Genomic DNA, 20420 nt, shown 5'->3' with positions numbered 1-20420 from the left:
AAATAAAAGATGGCAAACGATCGTCTCGGATGAATTCATAACGATAATAAACATCCCCGCCAACCGACCAATCTCTAAAATTGATGCGCGGGTTGAACGCATTATGGTAGGAGTAACGAAGATATTTTTAAATTTCTCTATAAATTCCATCGCTACTTCGCGCTTCGGTTCGGGAGTCTCGACTATAGGCCGGCGGCAGTAGCCACGCGTGATTGGAGCGTGTTAAATCACCGATGAAGTTTCAAATCAACCCTCGTTCGTAACGTTATACCTGTCTAATCTCGTAGATTGGTCTTAGGTGTGCCCCGATAAATCGCGGCAACTCATCGCCGACCGTAACTTTATTACAAACTCGCGGCTTTACACCCATTTAATTTTTTCACATTCGTCGGACATCGACGCGCACCTACGTACACACGTTGTACACGCGTAACCCGGTGTACTTTAGCGGCGTGTACGAAATTTTGTTTGAAAAAGAAGTAAAGAAAATTAAAAATTTTCAACGCAAATTTCCGCCGCTGATTAAATTCCGCCCAGCCCACTGGGCTGATTTTTGTCCCACACGTAGCTGAGTCAATTTGCCGTTTACTTGGCAATTATTTTTTCAACCCCATGTGACAGTTGTACGAGTGGTGAGTGAAGTTAAAAAAATTTTATCGTATCGCGTATCATTATAATAACTCGATCAATAGACGTGGACGTGTATACGTATCATATCGATCGGTTTATAGGTCAAATATTTAATCAAAAAGACCTATAGATCGGAGCTAAACGAGCGCAATATAAGGGAGTGTCTACTAAGGGTGCGGCACTGCGTCATTTTTTTCTGTGAAATTTAACGTCAAGGGCAACGTGCAAAATTTCAGTCGGGCATACGGGTCAAACTTACACGCGTATAAGGTATGTATTTGAATAATATAGCACGTGTCGTAATAATATACGCGAGTAAGATATAAGGTATCCTATGTGTAGTACGGTTACGTAATTGACGGTCGATGAGGTGATTGACTAATGGATCCTCGAATTGAAGAAAGCTGAAATTGCGATCGCCGAGTTCAAAGTTCCGGATGGCTATTTTCTAGGTCAGAATCTCTACTTCCGGTCGCAAGTGACCATCTGACCGCATATGGAAATTATATAATTATGTGTTTCAAAATCGAGCACTCGTTGAACACACGTAGTGTAGTTCTATATTTATTTTACGAGATTGACACTCGATCAGTCGATTTTATAGAGACAGAAGTTTTGAGAAGATTATTTAAAGCTTATTTAAAAAAAAAAAAAAAAAATGGGCAACGCTTTTAAAAATAACAAATTTCAATTGTATAGAGGATTGAGATTTTTTGACAGAATTTATTCGAACTATCGTCCGGTACAAGCGAAATTAATAATCTATTCTATATTTAATGGACGACCATATTCGGTACACGTGTGGGTGGTTGTGTGTACGCGCGCGTATCGCGGATAAGCAAATTCTTCTATCCACCCGCTACATTAGCGTTGCGTCATTTCTAAATATGGTTCATTGATCCATGACAAATGGAACGTAACCCACTCCAGATAAAATTCGAGACCGACTCCGTGAAAAACTGTCAGATAGAAGATATCGCTCGGTCGAAAGAAAAATGAGAGAAAAAAAATTCAAATGCTGAAGTTTCCGATTTTCTCAACGCTTCCCAAAGATTTTCGGCACTCGGTTGTTTCACGAGATAAAATATTGCTCTTCGAGGGATTGAAATTTAAAAAAAAAACAAAAAATAAGGAGAAGAAAAAACATTTTTGCGAATGTCAAAATAGAAAATAACCGCAAAACATTCTGGCACAGGCTCCAGAAGATCGAGTCGATGCGATTTTTTCGTTTTATCAAAAATCTATCGATTCTCTTTGACGTTTCTAAAAAAAAAAAAGGAAAGAAAAAAAAATCTGCCCATCTATTTTTTGGCATTATCTTAGATTTTTCAATAATTCGATATAAAAAAAAGTTTTCCGAAACTATCTACATTCCTTGTTGGTCGAGCAGATCAAAATCCAACTAGCTGAACCTGCGTCGGGGTCCAACTATGATGGAAGAGACTATGAAGAAGAAAAAAAAAATCCGTACCAATGGGAACATAGCGGCTACTTTTGGGAATGTAGTAATCATTGAACTAAAAATAATGAGGAAGGTGACCTTCGTGAGGCGACCCGCGGTTGTTTGTTATTGAGAGGCAAAAAAAAAATGAGGAGGAGTGCATCGCGTTTTATTCGGTAATCAATAAGAATAATGGGATTCGACTTATTTAGCGTAGTCTACGTCCCACTATCGGACGACGGAACGGTCTGATCTGTTTGCCCGCTTCGTCAGTACCGCCTCTGACAGAGGTTGGCGAGCATCTGCCGACTCAACTGTGAGCTCGTCGGTTGGTATCAGATACAGCGCGCGAATAGCAAAACGGCATATTAATGGACCTCGTGATAGTATTACAGTGCAATTATTTTCTCTCCTTATTCCGTCACGATATTACTTCCATCTAGTTTGGTCATTTTTCGTTTTTTCATTATTATCATTTTTTTTTTTTCTCTCGTTTCGGCGACAGCGATTCTGGAAGCCGACGCATCGAGCGATTCTAAAAATAGTTAACTTGGCATCGCGCAGTATAAGTCGACCTTGTCCTTTCGCTTATATAACACCTGCGGCCGCGAATTGCAGCTTCATTTTATCCGGGGCAGTCGGTGCGTAAACTGCAGCGTCGCACCGCCGAAACTTTTCGAACGATTGGAACGAGTAGAGAAAAAAAAAGAAATTTGAAAAAAATTCTCTCTCTCTCTCCGCCGCCGCTAATCGGTATGAATATATATATTCACACGGAACAGTGAGTCGTAGAAACGGAGGTCGTAGTCCGAGATAGTTTTGAAAAATCGAAAAATCCAACCGTGTGAAATGTTTTCATTTGGAGTTTTTAGTGTGCATGTTATTCTCATTAACGTTCTTGTGACAGGTGACACTTGAAGGGAGAGTTGGAACTCGGCCAGATAGAAGAGAAGAGAGAGAACGAAAAACGGAGGAGCAAAAATTTGGAGGAAGACAAACGAGATAACTGACACGAGGATTAGTGAATTCGGCAATCGATCGGGTACGACCCGTTTTGGACTCCGCCGCTGATACATTTACTGTACAGTTATCGATGTGGTAGGAGGCGTCGCCGCGTCGGGACGCCCGAGCTGTCATCAGGCTCTCTTCATAACATATACCGCTCGATTTTTCTGACCTTCAAGTTCGTGCGATACGCCCTTGAACGTACGTGTCTGAGTCTGATTAATGAATATTACGTAGCGTGATATAATTATGCATTCCGCTCCCTCGCTTAATCGGATCTTATATTATATGTATATCCTCGTTATACAAATTAAAAAATTGGCGTCCGCTTGAAAACAAACGAAAACAAAAAAAACAAACAACGCACATGAATCGAGTAGTGTTCGCCTGTCAAGCGTACGAATATCGTGCGGATGTAACGCCGAAGTTTTCATCCGCTGCTAGTTTGTCGGACATTACAATTGTCTTTGCTTCTGGTTTGTTTGTCCTTAGTTTTCTCGTGTTTTGTTTTTTTTTTCACCACAGGTAATTCGCTCTTCGAGCATTAGAATCATTAACAATAACGGAGCGAGGATTCGAGTGTTGCGTTAGTCGGGAATTGGTTTTGTTACCAACTTCGGATGGAGTGACGGTAGCCATAAATGGTAGGGTTCTAGCGGTCTTACATTAAAGTTAATTGCATCTCGAGAATATACGCACTTACATGGGAAATCGATAAGCCAATCACTAAACTTAGTCATATAGTATACGGGTATCTATCGGCTAGGTTCCGTTCAAATGTTAAACTATTAAGATTAAATCTCTATTTGGTCAACATCATCGCTGCCGGTCTTGCCTGACGATTATTAACTGCCTGAGTTGTTTTTAAAAAAAATTTCCTTTTTCCATCCGATCAATGTCGCCGTAATTTCTCGTGAGACGTGTCGATTATTATCTACCCACGTATATACCTTCTGCGAACCGTTTCTGACCTGCGATATGAAAAAAAATAAAACAAAAAAGAGAGAAAAAAAAATCACGTTCAACGCCACGCCAAAATCTCGCATGAGAAAATTCGTCGTTATTCGTCGTTCGGGTTAGATTTGTTATTATTTTATCGAATGCAATTGATATCCGAACGCAATGCGAAGAGCGTTTTACTCAAGAGTTACGAGTAGGTACGTGTATTTGAGGATCGTGAGTCAAAGTGTATCATTCCGGGCATTTATTACTCACGTAAACAAGGTCAGACAAACGTAGTCAGTTGTCACGAATAAAGTTGGAGAAGCGTGCATATGATTATGCAATTGAAACGACGTGTTAATTATTCAGTCAGCGATCATCATACTTGTCGTTAATTGTTTGCGTCTCATTGCGCTTTTTATCCAGATAATCTGAACGCATAAATTCATCGATGTTATTTTGTTGTTTCTTTTTCGTTACAGGCCATTGGAAAAGCAGAGCAATCGGTAATAGACTCGGAATCGAAAACAGCGCGGTGTATATGAAAACCAGAAGAACTGTTCAATAGTTATAATCAAAACAAGTCGGAAATATATACGTATGGGTGGATAAATTGAATTGTAAAACGTGTACGTGGGTGGTTTCACCTTCGCTAATATCTGGACGTAATGAAACAAGTGGAATAGTTCGAAGCCGTTGACGACACGCTGCTCCAACAGCGAGGATTAAACAGTTCGAACGCAAGTGCTGGAAGATAAATAAATAGACCCATTTAATTGCAATCTATTAGGAACCCACGAACACATGGGTCCAATCGCCCACGCGATTCGAAAACTGTAATACCATAGATCAGCTTCAATAGTATTAACAAAAGTGGAGAAAATGGCGGAACACGTGCTAACGCTTCTTTTATTCATATTGGCTACGGTCGTTCCGAATATATCTGCACGCGGTGGTTGCAAACTGGTACCCACCGATGATCCGAGGGACATAGTTTATTCCTGCGTGGAAGCCACACTCAACGATCTCGACGCTCTTCCCAGCGAGGCGCAATGGATTCAACTCAGTGTATCAAAACTCGAGGATATACCAAAGAAGGCGTTCGCCAGATTCGCTTTGCGCAAGTTATCCTTCTACAACTGCGACATCAGATATATCGATCCAGCTGCCTTCGAAGGTCTCAAACACTTGGAGTGGCTGACCATTTACGGATCGAACGTTCCGATCGTCAAAAGTTCGTGGTTCGAAGGGTTGAAAAGCCTGACGCACCTCTCGTTGGAGAAGAACAAAATCGCCTACATCGAACCCGACGTATTCACGAACATTCCGCGCCTCGAACTGTTGAACATCGAAGACAACAACCTGAACTGTTTGGCGGGGAATCCCCTGCCACGTTTGAGAAACATTAGGCACGTCAGAATCGGGAAAAACCCTTGGATGTGCACCTGCTACACGGAACTCGTCAGGTGGTTGATCAATAAGCAGATAAACTTCGGATCGAAAAGTCCATCGAGAATAAGGTACGAATGCATGGCGGACTCCAGCACGCTCGCGATACGAAGCAACGCGCAGTCGTTGACATCCATCAGGGAAGAACGGCAACAGTTGTACGAAACATCTTCGAGTTCTGAGAACAGAAATTTCGTCAGCAGTCGAAACGGTAACGTACTTTTCACCGGCAATCATTTCTCAGACGTGTGCAGAATACCGGACAACGTTCAGGCGATCAAATTTTCGGGTAGAGTAGTCTCGGAAATACCGGCGTACGCTTTCATCAGATTCGGCAATACCTTGAGGAGCCTTGATCTGAGCAACTCGAGCATCGGACGCATAGACGCCGAAGCTTTCGCCGGTCTGCCGAAATTGGAGCAACTCATACTTTCCAACAATGGCATAGCCAAAGTGCGAGCCGAATGGTTCAGAGATCTCCACAGTCTGAAGGACCTCGTGCTCGACAATAATCGGATAGAACACATCGATCGTGGGGTATTCGAACAGCTCGGTGGACTCATCAATCTGAGCTTGAATCACAATGCCATACAGTGTCTTTCGATCGACGCGTTCTCCCTGTTGCATAATTTGAAGAAAGTAAACATACGCGACAATTCGTGGACTTGCAACTGCCAAGAAGGTTTCACCTCATGGCTACTCCGAAATCAAATCGCTTACGAATTTAGCTCGGGGCAATGCAAGGAGGCGAACGTTCAGACGGTCAACGATAAACACGAGTCGCAAGTTTCGAGCAATTCGTTCGGTTATGCGAATGGCAGCAAACACTCCCAAGAAGAACATCGCAGCGTGAACGTTACAGGCGGTGGATACAATCAGAGTTGGTCATCGGAATTCACGAGTTATCGCAATGAAAGTCAAGTGACGACGAATAATAACGAGGCACGCGAGAGTCAAAACGGAGATGTCATGAGCTACGAGTATTACACCAAAATGAAGGAACAAATGATGCACGACCTGCGATCGAAACAAGAGGAGTTCCAACGACTGCAAAAGGAACAACAATCGCAATCGCAGATTGTTCTGCAACAACGCCAACAACAATTGCCGCTAAATCGGAAAGTTATACAGAGTCAATTTGAACAAATGCAATGGCAGAGCGACCAGCCGCAGCCAATCGGAGAAACTCACCAAGAGATACGGCAGCGAGAAGAAACTTGGAGATCGAATAGTCGGGAGTACGCATCGGCGTCAACGTCGGTCCACGACTCCGTCGCCACTTTCCAAAACTCTGAAGTTTTCAAGCAGATCGGCTACGCCAGATGTCAACCTGTGACGCCGCGATCGTCGTATGTGAGAAACGCGTACGAATGCGTCGGTGGAACACTGCGTGACCTCGATAGAATTCCGGAGCAGGCGGAATCGATCAAATTCGAAAACGCTCTGATGCCAGTCATACCGAACGACGCGTTTTATCGGTTCGGAAGTAACCTTCGAATTCTGGAGCTCTCCAACTGCAGCATTCAGAGGATCGAACCGCAGGCTTTTTCGGGTTTGGTCAATTTACAAGAGCTGATCCTAAACAGAAACTACATAAACGAAGTGCTGCCCGATTGGTTCGTCTGCATGTCGAACTTGGAACGATTGTCTTTATCCCAAAATTCCATAACGAGAATCACTCCCTCGATTTATCCGTATCTGATAAACCTGAGGCGATTGGACGTCAGAGACAATCAAATAAACTGTTTCGGAGCCGACCCCAATTTCCGCATGCCGCGATTGCAGACCATGGACATCGGTAGAAATCCCTGGTCGTGTCTCTGCCTGAGAAAAATGATCGAATGGATGAACGAGCGCAGAATAGTTTACAACCAAGATGTGATATGGGACCACTTAGCCTGGGACTGCATAATACCGGGATTCACCAATCCTCACATCGAAACGACGACGCAAATAATACATCGACCTACGAGTCGACCCGCAAGACCGATCACCTTACCACCGCCACCTCCCGTTATATTCACAACCCCGCGACCGCCGGTACGTCCGACCGTCCAGCCAACCGTCCAGCCAACCGTACGACCACCTCTACCTCCGATCGTACCCCCGGTTGCACAGCCTTCGACGGGACATTGCAATTCTATGAACTGGGACGGTACGAACAACGTCGTGGTGTGCGTCGGGGGCGACTTGTCTACTCTATTTAGAATAGACGATCGAGTTGAAAGTATCGAGATAGTAAACGCCTCGATGTTCCATCTGCCAGCTGACGTGTTCAAAAGATTTGTGAATCTGAAAAGATTGCGATTCCAGAATTGCAGCATCCAAGACATCGACCCCCTCGCTTTTTCAGGTCTTCACAAACTGGAGTCTTTGGACATCGTGGACAACTACATACCTAACGTTAAATCGATCTGGTTCCACGACATGGCGTCTCTTACCGAACTCAGGCTGGACAGAAATCACATAGTGGAAATTGAGGCCGATCTGTTCGAGTATTTGCGAAAACTGCGCGTACTTTCCCTACGGGACAACGGGATCCAATGCATTTACACCAGATCTTTGTACTCGCTGGATAATTTGAAAGAAGCTTCGCTAGAAGGCAACAGATTCAAGTGGAGATGTTTCGTCGAATTGTCGCAGTTTTTGAACACGCGCAACGTCAGTCACGTGCATTTCGAATCCCTCGAAGGAGGAGAACCTTTCATGTGCGATCCAGTTGCGGCGCCCAGTAATTACACGCAACATTCGAGCGGCACCAACACTTCCACGTCAACCGTTAACGTGTTATGCGCATCCATAGCGATGCTTATTTTCACAAAGTTCTAACGTCAGTACGCAAAAATAGACGGCCTTTTGCCATCAACTAATATTACACTTTACAGACTAGCGCGTCACCGAAATAAAATTTCGAAATGCTTACAGCGTGTGCGTATATGTATATCACATTACGTATATGTATATACGTGACTATGAATTACGGTTATTGAATATGCCTTGAATAAAAATATATATATATATAATCACCAAACGAGAAATCCAGCAAAGATGATTTACAAATTCACTTGTCAATATGTGAAGTGATCTTTTTAATTCGGTGCAGTAGAAGTAAAAATTTCGCGTTACGTAAACTTGACAAAGGTCAAATCATCTTTGCTCGAAATCGAATCTCAGGAGACGCATCTGTAAACAAATATAACGATGCAGAAATTTACGCCAGATATAAATTCTAGGTCAGGTTTATGCATCGAATTCGTGTTCGTGGCTCGTCTTCTATATTTACACTCTGCTTCCAAGCTATTCAATAGCGAAAAGAGATCCGTGTGTTCGTATAAATTTTCTATTTTCTTCTTTCTTTCTTTCTTTTCTAATGTCTTAAAATAGTGCCATCATAAGTTTTTTTATATTCCAAGACTTTATTTAAAATAATTGTACCTACTAACCTACGAACGCATAGTATACAAACGTATGTATAAGTATACACGTAATACGTACATTAGAAATATACTATAGTTATATTTCATTCAATTTTAACGAAATAACTACTAAGCGATTTGATAGAAAAATTATTTACTCACAAAGAACAGAACAGAGAACAAAGAACAAAACAAATACATAAATCAACATGAAAATATACGTGCCTTAAAATTGTACAAAAGACACCGAAACTTCCATTTCTATTACAAACAGTTATACATATATGTAATAATACGCGTAATGAAGTATATGCATCTATTATACGTAATATACGTGCATCCGTAGGGTATATATACAGATAATATTTACAAAGGCTGTGTTCACCAATCGACTTAAACCCGCACAAACAATATTATAATATTAACAATTAAGTACGAAGCCAAAACAAAAATCAAAACCTTTACTTATTATTGTTAATATTTACCATAATTATCATTAATTTATTGTCATTATTATTGTTGTTATTATTATTATTATTACTATTAAGTGTATAGCTTTATGTTAAATCTGTTTCATAACAAACACATAGCTGGTAACAAGTAGTATAAACAAATGTGTGTAACAAAGATACATAAATATATACTTATAGATATTTATAAAATGTTATGTAATTGAAGTAGAAAATTCATTCGCGAACAAAAGAAAAGGTATTGCTTCGGTAATGTAGCATCGGAATATATACTATACATGTATCATACGTTTTTAATTGATAAAATTTCTTCCACTTTAGAATATGAAAATAAAATCGTGCGCTGCAGCGGCGGAATATTGTTTTTTAATAACCTGAAGTGCTCGACTAATTGTAAGCGAATATACGCGTTAATTGATAACTTTATCAAAGAAGTAACTTCGATAAATTGCCATCTGCTATAAACTGGGAAACGCGATGGCTCGGCATCGGACATCTTGAATATGATTTTTTACAGCTCAAACAACATTCGTGCAGTATAGAGTTTGGAAAGTATGAAAAGTTTCGAACATCTCTCTATACAATTCCTAACTTTTTGTTGTAACAAATACCGATTAAAGAAGATGTTGAATAAAAATCTGTAGATCCAATCTCAGAACACAGTGAAAGAAAAAAAGGTGTCTTCAAAAAGTGTAGATTCATGTGAAAAGTCAACTGTTCATTGTATATCAACTGCTCTCCCCGGCTGAAACGGGAAGTTGAGAAATTCTCGGCGCATCTCGAATTCGATGTATACGGTGCATAGTTCACCCCTAATACACCGGGCTTATAATGCAATTTAATTTTTACTATCTTTATATATACGGCATTCGACGCGGCTCGAATCTCCCCTCACTGTACAGTTAGTTTCGCTTCGTTCCACCCCGTAATCCGAGAAAATCCAATTCGCTATACCGTGAAGTAGTCAGGTATTGGCCTCAGCAGCATAGAAGAATACGCGTTATACCTTAAGAGTATTTTACTATTGCAGCTATCTCACAATCAGTCGCTACATCCTCCGTATATTTTAACTTTCTATCATCGTTGTCGAGGGGAATACAGAACCCCTAAGCGATCGGTCCATTTACGGCCAGTTTTTCTATAGGGTGCGATATAAACGATGGCAAAAAAGCGCGGAATTGATGACTTCACTTAACAGAGGGAAGCTCGGCACTTTTACCTTTCGGTGAATCTGAGAGATCTCAACAACGATCACGATTGGTTTAAAATATATACATTAGATAATTGCAGATTCGAGACCTGTCTCTGATTGGTTTTCGCGTCGCGAGAAATAGAATCGTACATCAGATTCAGGGTAAGAAAGGATAAAAATTTCGTAATCGACGTAATTGTCAATGATTTTCATACGGTGAGTTGTTTATAGTTTTAAGTGGTGTTTTAAGTATAAATTTCGTACGTCGAGTAATATGTGTAAGATAAAACAAAATGTCCGTAAATAGCAGAGTTCTCTAGGACTCGATGGTACAGCTTAGTTAGAATAATAAATTTCTTTACTTCCTGTTCCTTTCCAAATATTTAATGAACTGATTAAACTCTTGGTTTAATAGCCCGGAGAATCATTGCTTAACATTGAGATTCTTTTAATAGATAAACTTTGATATTCGACGCTAAACGGCTACGCTCAAGTATATACTCGCGTGAAAAAACAACAAACATCGATTTTCCGAGGGGAAAAAAAAATCACAGATCCAGATGCCCGAATGCATTAGCCGTGAGTTAACTTCGTACCGATTACTAACGATCCATTTTTATTTTTAAGTCACACTCGAGAGAATTATATCGTAATAAAAACTTCGACCCTGAAGTCTTTTTTCGTATACACGATGAACATGGAACGTTTAAAAAATTATCCCATTCATTCCGCATTATGCGATTACGTATTCGAATCGAAGTGGTCTGCACCGCGGACGGAATTATCGGTCAATTTTTTTAGTCTTTTTTTTGCTTTTTAAACTGAATCTCGAATTGTCCGTGCAGAGTAAACTACGCCTGCGGCAACAAACTGAGGGCTACACACCCATCCGAATTATCTATGCAAGTATTTTCTTAGGTGTTACAGCTAATTATTGAAAATGACGCTGATCAAGGCTTTATGACGGAAAGCTGATTCACTTTAATTTATCGGCACTCCTGCGGGATTCGCTATACGTACCAGCTTCTCTATTATAATACTTCGATCCTGCCCGTTACGGGCTGCATGAATGTGGCAAAATTATCCACTCTATTATTCTATGAAACCGTATTCGTCAACTTCTGCGGTGATGCGACAAGTTAACTACAATGACATGCGATTGTTACGGGAATCTATTTTATTTTACGTTCGATACGTAGTGCGAAAACTGTACACCAAATAACACGTCGTATGGATGAAATGGTAGCCCACGAATATTCCCAATGAAAATCGCGTGCATAGCTGATTAGTCGAAAGATCGCGCTACTCGAAGCTTGATAATATTTTAAAAAACGTGCATCTATAATTCGCACCTCTCGGTAATTTTATAGTCGAACCGGCTCCGGGCTGCAATTGTCACGCCTATACCATAATGGCCTTCGCTACCCCCGTACAACGAAGATGGGGGGTGATAAAGTAAAGAATTACCGTTCCACTGCAATGTCGACTATTATATATAATATAAATTGTTGAATTTTCAAGCGCGAAATATACTCTACAACATACCAAAATAGCAAGGTGATCGGAGCTATGGGGGTTCAACTGTACATACAATAACCTATCTTTCTATTAAAAGTTAGTATCGCTCTCGTTGACGTAATAAATAAAAGATTGATAATAGGCTCCTTCCCGTTTAACACCACCTATCCCCCTTCATTCGGGACTCATTGGTCTCCTCTGTCTACCGTAGTTCAGTCTCAACGTTGACGGTGCGCGACAGCCAGCAAATACGGTCATTTTAAAACCTGAACTGATATCGACTTTTTTTCTTATTTTTTATTTTTTTTTTTTTTTTGGCTGAAAACGAACCGAGCAACATTGCAATAACCACCGAGGACCGGATAAGTTTTCGGTTACTGGCTGTAAATTATATTTTAAACTACGGATGGAAAGGTATGAGACCATGTGAATTATTGATTATCATAATTCTTTGATTTATCTGCTAATTTTTTAAGGATTAGTTAGAAGAATACAGTAAATACAATCCACGGAATTTCGGATTTGATATTGCCGATTTTATCCCGATGTGTTTCTCATAACATTCCGCGTCGCAATTTATCTGTTTCAGACTCGAGCAATACCACCAACGTGCTATGATTGGATGAGATCAGATATAAAGGAAATCTTGGATTCTAGTATTCGGATACAGTTGAATCAGTTTAAACATGAAGAAAATATTTCCTGTATTATTCGTCGCTATTTTAGCAAATTTTTATCCCGTCTCGTCTAATGGCGGATGCAAGTTCGACGAGGTCGATGGATACTATTTTTGCTTCGAAGCGACATATGGCGACATCAAGGAGATTCCGAAAAATGCTCAAGATATAAGAATCGCAAAATCGAAGCTTCACGATCTTCCCCCAAAGGCTTTCGCTGCATTCAATCTCACCAAATTATCTTTTGTCATCACCGAAATCAGAAGCATTTCATCGAACGCCTTCGACGGTCTTCCAAATTTGCAGTTATTGATGTTCTACGAATCGCTGAATCATTATGACCGTATAAAAACTTCGTGGTTCGGAAAATTGAACAGTCTGATATATCTATCCATCTCGGAACATACCGTTCGCCACATTGATTCTGACTTCTTTTCGCTGGTACCCAATCTGACTACTCTCCGTCTCGAGAAATCTAATCTATGCTGTCTCGAAATTGCACCCCTTAAATCATTGAAAAAATTGAATTGCGTCATGTTCGGAGTTGACAATGATCACTGCAGTTCCACCTCCGATATTATAGGATGGTTGAAAAATGAGCAAAAGATTTATCGGAGGAACTTTCCGATGGAGAGACCAAAAGAGGTGATAACGCCGCAACGGAAGGATCCTGAAATACCATCGACCGAACTACGGGTTAGAACCGTGTTTGCCGCTCGGCAAGTTAACGAGCTCGAAATAAACGAGGGAAATGAAATTTCGATCGTCAGCGACACTCTGAATTCCCTGCGGTTTATATCGGACGATGTGCGATCGATAAAATTCTCGAACTCTGAAATTACCGAAATACCAGAGTCCGCGTTTCAACGATTTGGAAACAGTCTGATCACCTTGTCATTTCTAAACTGTAGTATCCGAACTATACACCCGAACGCATTTAAGGGTCTCTACAAACTGAAAAATCTCTCGTTGTTCAACAACAGTTTTTCTGCCGTTCGCAGCAAATGGTTTGAAAGTCTCCGTAATCTCGAATATCTCGCTTTAGAGGGTAACGAAATCGAATATATTCACCTTCGCGTGTTCCCCATGCTTCGCAATCTGAAATATCTGAACATCGCGAACAACAAGATAGAGTGTATTCCCGTCAATAAATTCGGATTACTGAAGAATCTCGAACAGATATTTTTAGCGTATAATCCTTGGGACTGTCAGTGCCACGAGATTCTTCGAAAATGGCTACACAAGCAAAAAATAAGATACGTCACGTCACGAGGACCGTGCGAAAACGGAACGATACTAATGACGGATGATTTGTTTGAACAGAATTTCGAAATGCCGAACAAAAAATTTACAGCACCTACCGATGCAGATGAAATGGAAGATGGCCAGTTCGAGAATGCGGGAAGTTTGGTTTCGATATTCGAAAGTCAAGTTAAGGAAATCGCTAACGAAAACTAACAATAAGATGATATGATGAAAGAATTGCAGCTATGCGCTAATTAGGGGTTGCTGAAACATTTAACCGCTTTTCCTGTCCTCGGCGCGTATATGATTACGAATTCGTATTCTTTGCAATGTCTATCAATGTAATATTAGTCGAAACCTCGTTTGAGAAAAAACTGCGAACTTACTAAATAAAAGAAGCTTTATTTTATTTTCGAACAAAAACTGTATTTCCTGTTCGTTACGCTGATTAACCCCCTTTACATAAATTCATACAAAACATAAACAAGAGACACATGAAAATATCCAGCCTACGAACGGAATGGATAACAAACCAGCGAAATAGTACGAGTATATGAGCCGCGACACTATAAGTAAGCACCGCAGTCGAAAGTCTTCAGATTTTAAATCCCAGTTTCAGAAACAAACGTAGAATTATTGCACACCGTAATGTACATCGAACGAGTATATAGAATGAGCTGTGCAATTGAACGTAAAATCCAAGGATAAGTCATTTAATTATATTGCCATTGAATTAGCATTTGTTATGCTATTGCGGAGCAGATCAGGACAGTTCGATATTTCACGTAGGTGAGACTGAATTATTACTCACAAGTATCAGCAGTCATTGATGAATGTATATGAACATTATAGGCTACACGTCAATTTAATGCCGACTAATTATTCATGATGACGTATGTACCAATCTTTGATATATTTATCGATAATTTACACCGAGGTGATATCCTATAGGCGTAGGTATCAGTCGATGTCAAAGTTGACTATTTTACTAACAGTTGAAACTTGATACCAACCCTTTGTTGTAATTCATCAATTTGGAGGGGGATTATTTAATTACTTTCACCCCTTGGGCTGCCCGGCTAGCTCAATCGGTGGAGCATGAGTTTCTTAATCTCAGAGTCATTGATTTTTTATTGATTGGTTTGATCGATCGATTGTATCGATTTTTCGAAGGCATTTCTACAAACTTTTTGTCGGGCTTCACATTTACGTAGAGGCAACCAACTTGCAATCGGTAAGATGTTCCAGCTTTTTCAAAATCGCATAATTACCTGAGGGTCGATCACGGATCTTTCACTTTTTTCAGTACCTATTTTCACATCTTCACCGATTGGTTGGAAGAATAATTCCTGATTGGCCGAAAGGTGATGGAAATATGAAAATACGGAGTCGTGAAAGATCCGAGATCGACCCCCTGCATCCAAGATGGTGATCCAAAATTTCACAATTCTCAGTGGTCTTCAAAAACCGAAGTGGCAGAACCGAACAATTTACTAAAGTCGTTATAACAGTAATTTTTGTCTTACATCCCAATATACAACAAATGTCTAACATCCCAAGTTTGAAAAACAAGGGTGTTACGGGCATCTTGCCCACGAGTATGTCAAACTTTCTAATCAAAACCTAAATTGCAGCTAAAGAAATTAGCAAAAAAATTGGCCCATGAGGGGATCGAACCCGCGACCTTCGCGTTATTAGCACGACGCTCTAACCAACTGAGCTAATGGGCCACATGGTTAGAAGGGGTTGGTTTTTGTTTACAAAGCACAAATGAATAAGTAACACCTAGCATCGACTTCAATAATACAGGGAAGTCAAAGTCGTTTCGGATGTAAAATTAAAAGAACTTTTTTAACGTAACTCCCAGCATCTAACGTGACTAACAAAACATGAAACGCAAAAAATAGACGCCCAACGTGGGGCTCGAACCCACGACCCTGAGATTAAGAGTCTCATGCTCTACCGACTGAGCTAGCCGGGCTGTTGAGCCGGACAGAAAATATCAAAACATAAACATTATATTTTGTATATTTTTTTCCCAACTGCAAACCGAGGGGTGAATGAAACGTTTCAGGATATCTACTGGACTCTTTATCAAAAAGTGAAACTTGAAGTCAATCGGATGATCAAATGAATCAGAAATACCAGGGGATGCCACCCCATGAAGACAGCGAACATTGCGATGAGAGAAAAAAAATCAACCTAGCAGAGCGTGGTTTCGATCCACGGACCTCTGGGTTATGGGCCCAGCACGCTTCCACTGCGCCACTCTGCTCTCATGTAAGGGTTGTTTTAGTATTATTTCTTGATGAAAATATCATTTATTGAAGATTTATTTCACTGTACTAATCGAAGTTCAAAAATAATTGATGAATATCGATTTGCGGATCTATACTTACATAGATCGGTAAATACAGAACACAGGTATACTCGTGTCATTTACGATCTGTATAGAAATGCTGTGACATCGAAGACAAAATAGTAGTGGTACTCGAAAAACATGTGTGATTCTTACATCGGCAGTAAATACAAAACTAGATTCATGAATTACAAAGGTCAGAATATAATCGACGCGAATTTGTGATTATTTACAAAAAGCCAAGAGGGGTACATTACTTACTGTGTTGACTGATTGTGAATGATGTGCAACTGGTGCCCTTGACTCGTTCCGGAGGGGGGGGCGGCATAGAAAAGTTTTCTAGACAACACAGCCGTATAACCGGAAAGCAACAATCCGCTTTTGATGGTAGGAGCTAAACCAGCAACTGGTTAATGGCGAATAAGACATCGGAAAGTCGGGGTGTTGAATCACGTGGCTTACCAATCACTATTACTAATACACCTACCAGAATATTTCAAATCTGGAAATGCTGGAAATCCATCAAGCACTGCTGTGAAATTAACAGAAATGACATTATATTTGATGACATGAAGAACCAACATCGTAATATTTTTAATCAGAAGGTAGTTAAACTAGGAGTATAAATTTGATGCACGAGATTTCACTGCGCTTGTGAGTTTGGAGTACAAACATACCTATTTATACTCATTTTCAATACATAGTTCTGTTCCCCATAGAATATTTTCCCTGAAGACTTTTGAACCGAGAATTGAAATGCGTTTCGTGGAATACCCCCTGGGAATATTGACTTGTTTTTTAGAGCAAGCGGTGTGTTTGGCGAGTCACGCAGCGGCCGGAAGAATAAGGAGTTTTTTAATGTACACATTGTGATAAGATATGCATAAAACATGCAAACACCATATTATAGAAAGTCAGTTTTTATTGAAAAATGCACTAGGAGCAGTAAATTTTTCAAAAACTACAATAGTAGTAATAATAACGTACAAATATCTGTCTAGTTATAATGATATGCTATAAACGTTGCAGTATCAACAGATCCATAGATCCAGAATTTCAGTTGTTCGCTTTTGAATATTTCTGGTATATGGTTCATGTTTGTGGAGAGTTCAATGATGGAAGAGACGGAGGTTGGTGTGTGCCATAGTGATGTTGTGCTCGTCGCAAGCCTTGATCACGACATCATCATTATTGGAGCCAGATGGGCTTGCGATATATCGTACACCACTCTAGAATTATATTATTTGTCATTAGCTTCAGTTAACTCAAATAATTCGTAATTATTTACTAACCAATCTAGCCCGGTCGACGTTGTCTCTGAATGGGAAGAAGGCATCGCTGCCAAGAGCAACTCCATCCAATTTCTTTGCCCAATCTGATCGCTCTTTCTCAGTCAGTTCTTCGGGAACTACTTCATAGGCAGCTGCCCAGGTTTCCCTGTCCATGTCTTTACCTAATCCATTCACGTAATTGTCAATGGCATTTGAAATTTCAGCCCTCTTTACTCCCTTCTTGAACTGCATACCTGTTACTTTAGGGTGCTGACGAAGCCACCTTCGAAATTCATTATCAAGTAATGTAAATATCTGAACATATGACAGTAATGAATGTTTATTAAATTGAAGCAACAAACAATCGTACACCGTACTCACCAATTGTCGGCTTTATCGCCCGCAAGTCTTGTGCAGTGAATTCTGGATTGCTGCCCAGCACCAATTCCAATGATTTGTCCATCTCTTGCATAACATACGGAGTTACTCTGTGTGTATTTAAGAGCAATGGTTGCTACAATTAAATCTCTGATCGCGTCTGCTGGTAAATCCTTTCTCTTAGTGACAATATTTGTGAACAGGTTTTTGTCAATAACCGCGTCGTTTCGCTTCTGCTCCATTGTAAGCCCGTAAAGAACTTTGCGTTCTATTGAAGCTGGTTCATAAGCTGGATCGATTTCCAGAATGCAGTAGCCACCGTTCTTTTTTTTTTTTAATATTTGTAAGGCCTCTGGCGTATAACCTGGTGCAATGATGCCATCTGATACCTCACTGTGAAAGAATCAGACCAATGAAATATAAGATCTAGAATTAGCATCCAAACCAGAATTGCCATTTTATAAGTAATACAAATTCCTACCGGGAGATAATTCTAGCAGTAATGCTATCGCAGGGATCGGATAATGCGACAAAGTCTCCAAAACTCGACATTCTGTCAGCTCCTCTGGCTCGAGCGTAAGCAGATGCAAGGGGCGTCAGTTGACCGATCAAATCTTCAACTTGGCACAATTTTGCTTGCTCAAAATCGAGTGGAACGCCAACTGCTGCTCCAGCAGGGCTAACGTGTTTGAACGAAGTTGCAGCTGGTAAATTCAAAGCAACTTTGAGCTCTTTGACAAGCTGATAACCATTTAGGGCGTCGCAGAGGTTTATAAATCCAGGCGAGCCATTGACAACCGTCAACGGAAGCTTCTCCAAGGTGGTGAATAACTGCGCTGGCTTTTGGTGGGGATTCATACCATAACGAAGTGTAAGCTGAGATTTCCCTGCACCGTACTCTTTGCGGAAGTAATCGGAGATTGCATTGTCATAGTCTGACGTATGTGTGAAAGCCTTCAGAGCAAGTGCCTGTCTGAAATAACGCTATTATGGTGGAGTTTGTTTTCGAATTTTTTAGGGCGTCCCTATTGCAGATTGACTTGGAATAGGAACTGGTATGCAAATAAGAAGTTGCTGTGTCTATATACCTAGTGCTCAAAGATGTTCCTTTGTCGGGTGAGTCTTCCAGCTCTTTGATAACCTTATCGTAATCAGTGGGGTCACAGATAACCGTGACTCTTGCATGGTTTTTAGCAGCTGCCCTTAGCAAAGTAACGCCACCAATATCAATGTTTTCTACTGCATCATCAATTGTTACACCAGGAGTTGAAACAGTCTTCACAAATGGATAGAGATTGCATACCACAATGCTGATCATCTCATAATTTTGTTTCTTAAGATCTGCTTGGTCGGAATCACTCAAGCGGGACAAAATACCTAAACATGTACGTTGATCCTTGATTAATGAAATTACGTTGACGATTGTCTTGGTATTAAATGACTCAAATCAGACCTGCATGAACAGCAGGGTGAAGAGTCTTGACACGCCCTCCAAGCATCTCAGGAGCTCCTGTGATATCAGATACATCTTTCACTGGGAGCCCTGTGTCCCTCAAAGACTTAGCTGTACCTCCAGATGCAACCAACACAAAGCCCAATTTGTGTAATTTCTTGCCAAACGGCAACAGTTGTGTCTTGTCAGAGACACTCAACAAAGCTGCGAGTCAAGAATTAAGACACATTAAGACTTATACGTTATTCAATGCAAGTGCAATAAAATAAAATGTTAAAAATAGACAACTTCAATTGTAGGCATTATTCAATTGAAACGATTTTGATAAAAGAGGCACAGAGGTTGAATCAAAAAGGAATCACGAAGCATTCTACTTATAGTCTCTACAATTATCAGTAATTATAGAAAAAATTTGTAGCTACCATATTCTGAAAGGTGAATCAAAAAAGGCGAATCAAATGCCTTGCTACATAATGATAAGAAACGATTCGTTTTAAAGAAATTGAGAGAATTTACAGAGTAAAAATGATCGACAAATTTAGGATATCTATTGGATTTTGGTCTCACCAAGTTTTCCGTTGGACATTTTCGGCAATTAGCGAGCCGCCGTTTAGGAAAGCAAAAATCTATGGCACGTGGTTCAATGGAATTATTAAATTATCTCAGTAGCGTAGCGCACGTATCGTCGGTGGATCGCACCAGTCCGCACTCGGTAGAAACGCAACAAGTGTGTGACCCTGAAGCCGGCGGGAGTCTCATTTATAATCTCGCCGATTGTTATTACGACCGATCGCAGTGCGTCAAAGAACTTATCGCACGGTCTGCGGGGGTCCCGGGCATCTCACGGGTCAATTATTATCAGAATTATACGACATACTTGTGATCAACATCTCCAGAAATTCAAAGAGCCAATAGCGATCTTTCCAACTATTACTTGACAACAATATCCATTGTTGTTCGAATCTTTTACTCTA

At 40.5% G+C, this 20420-nt stretch overlaps 3 protein-coding genes and 3 non-coding genes across 13 annotated transcripts; 2 read left to right on the top strand and 4 right to left on the bottom strand.

Annotated features, from left to right (window-relative positions):
* Positions 1-220: 220 nt before the first annotated feature.
* Positions 221-9701, top strand: LOC105692087 (slit homolog 2 protein-like). 7 transcript variants are annotated; one of them, XM_048649253.1, is made up of 3 exons: positions 221-900; positions 2979-3277; positions 4501-9701. In XM_048649253.1, exon 3 carries the CDS (start codon positions 4901-4903, stop codon positions 8294-8296), a length of 3396 nt encoding a protein of 1131 aa, XP_048505210.1. In that variant the 5' UTR covers positions 221-900; positions 2979-3277; positions 4501-4900; the 3' UTR covers positions 8297-9701. The 7 variants fall into 7 exon arrangements, with proteins under 7 accessions (XP_048505210.1, XP_048505214.1, XP_048505211.1 ...); XM_048649254.1 differs by lacking the exon at positions 221-900 and adding an exon at positions 2300-2399; XM_048649255.1 differs by lacking the exon at positions 221-900 and adding an exon at positions 2567-2824 and having other exon boundaries at positions 2979-3113.
* A 2562-nt stretch (positions 9702-12263) lies between these two features.
* Positions 12264-14408, top strand: LOC105692008 (carboxypeptidase N subunit 2-like). 2 transcript variants are annotated; one of them, XM_048649261.1, is made up of 2 exons: positions 12264-12474; positions 12651-14408. In XM_048649261.1, the coding sequence occupies exon 2, from the start codon at positions 12750-12752 to the stop codon at positions 14196-14198; it is 1449 nt and encodes a 482-aa protein (XP_048505218.1). In that variant the 5' UTR covers positions 12264-12474; positions 12651-12749; the 3' UTR covers positions 14199-14408. The 2 variants fall into 2 exon arrangements, with proteins under 2 accessions (XP_048505218.1, XP_012266296.2); XM_012410873.3 differs by having other exon boundaries at positions 12265-12477; positions 12653-14408.
* A 1233-nt stretch (positions 14409-15641) lies between these two features.
* Positions 15642-15715, bottom strand: Trnai-aau. The gene has a single exon. It is a non-coding gene; the product is annotated as a tRNA-Ile (tRNA).
* A 178-nt stretch (positions 15716-15893) lies between these two features.
* Positions 15894-15966, bottom strand: Trnak-cuu. Its single transcript has one exon. It is a non-coding gene; the product is annotated as a tRNA-Lys (tRNA).
* Positions 15967-16188: 222 nt separating this feature from the next.
* On the bottom strand, positions 16189-16260 carry Trnam-cau. Its single transcript has one exon. It is a non-coding gene; the product is annotated as a tRNA-Met (tRNA).
* Positions 16261-17248: 988 nt separating this feature from the next.
* On the bottom strand, positions 17249-20357 carry LOC105692098 (bifunctional purine biosynthesis protein ATIC). The gene is made up of 7 exons (XM_012411089.3): positions 20014-20357; positions 19447-19650; positions 19082-19370; positions 18475-18966; positions 17997-18386; positions 17637-17898; positions 17249-17573 (listed from the first exon to the last, which is right to left on the bottom strand). The coding sequence occupies exons 1-7, from the start codon at positions 20030-20032 to the stop codon at positions 17454-17456; spliced, it is 1776 nt and encodes a 591-aa protein (XP_012266512.2). The 5' UTR covers positions 20033-20357; the 3' UTR covers positions 17249-17453.
* Between the last annotated feature and the right edge of the window lie 63 nt (positions 20358-20420).

Source organism: Athalia rosae, chromosome 2 (genome assembly GCF_917208135.1).
Source record: "Athalia rosae chromosome 2, iyAthRosa1.1, whole genome shotgun sequence".
Lineage (NCBI taxonomy): Eukaryota > Metazoa > Arthropoda > Insecta > Hymenoptera > Athaliidae > Athalia > Athalia rosae.
The sequence above is the reverse complement of the archived record's forward strand: the minus strand, read 5'-3'. Positions and strand labels throughout refer to the sequence as shown.

Coding starts and splice junctions, on each gene's coding strand:
- LOC105692087 (XM_048649257.1), top strand. CDS start 4,901: ATGGCGGAACACGTGCTAACGCTTCTTTTATTCATATTGGCTACGGTC.
- LOC105692008 (XM_048649261.1), top strand. CDS start 12,750: ATGAAGAAAATATTTCCTGTATTATTCGTCGCTATTTTAGCAAATTTT.
- LOC105692098 (XM_012411089.3), bottom strand. Junction 19,371..19,446: donor TCACCCTGCTGTTCATGCAG/GTCTGATTTGAG, acceptor GTACATGTTTAG/GTATTTTGTCCCGCTTGAGT. Junction 17,574..17,636: donor ACGTCGACCGGGCTAGATTG/GTTAGTAAATAA, acceptor ATATAATTCTAG/AGTGGTGTACGATATATCGC.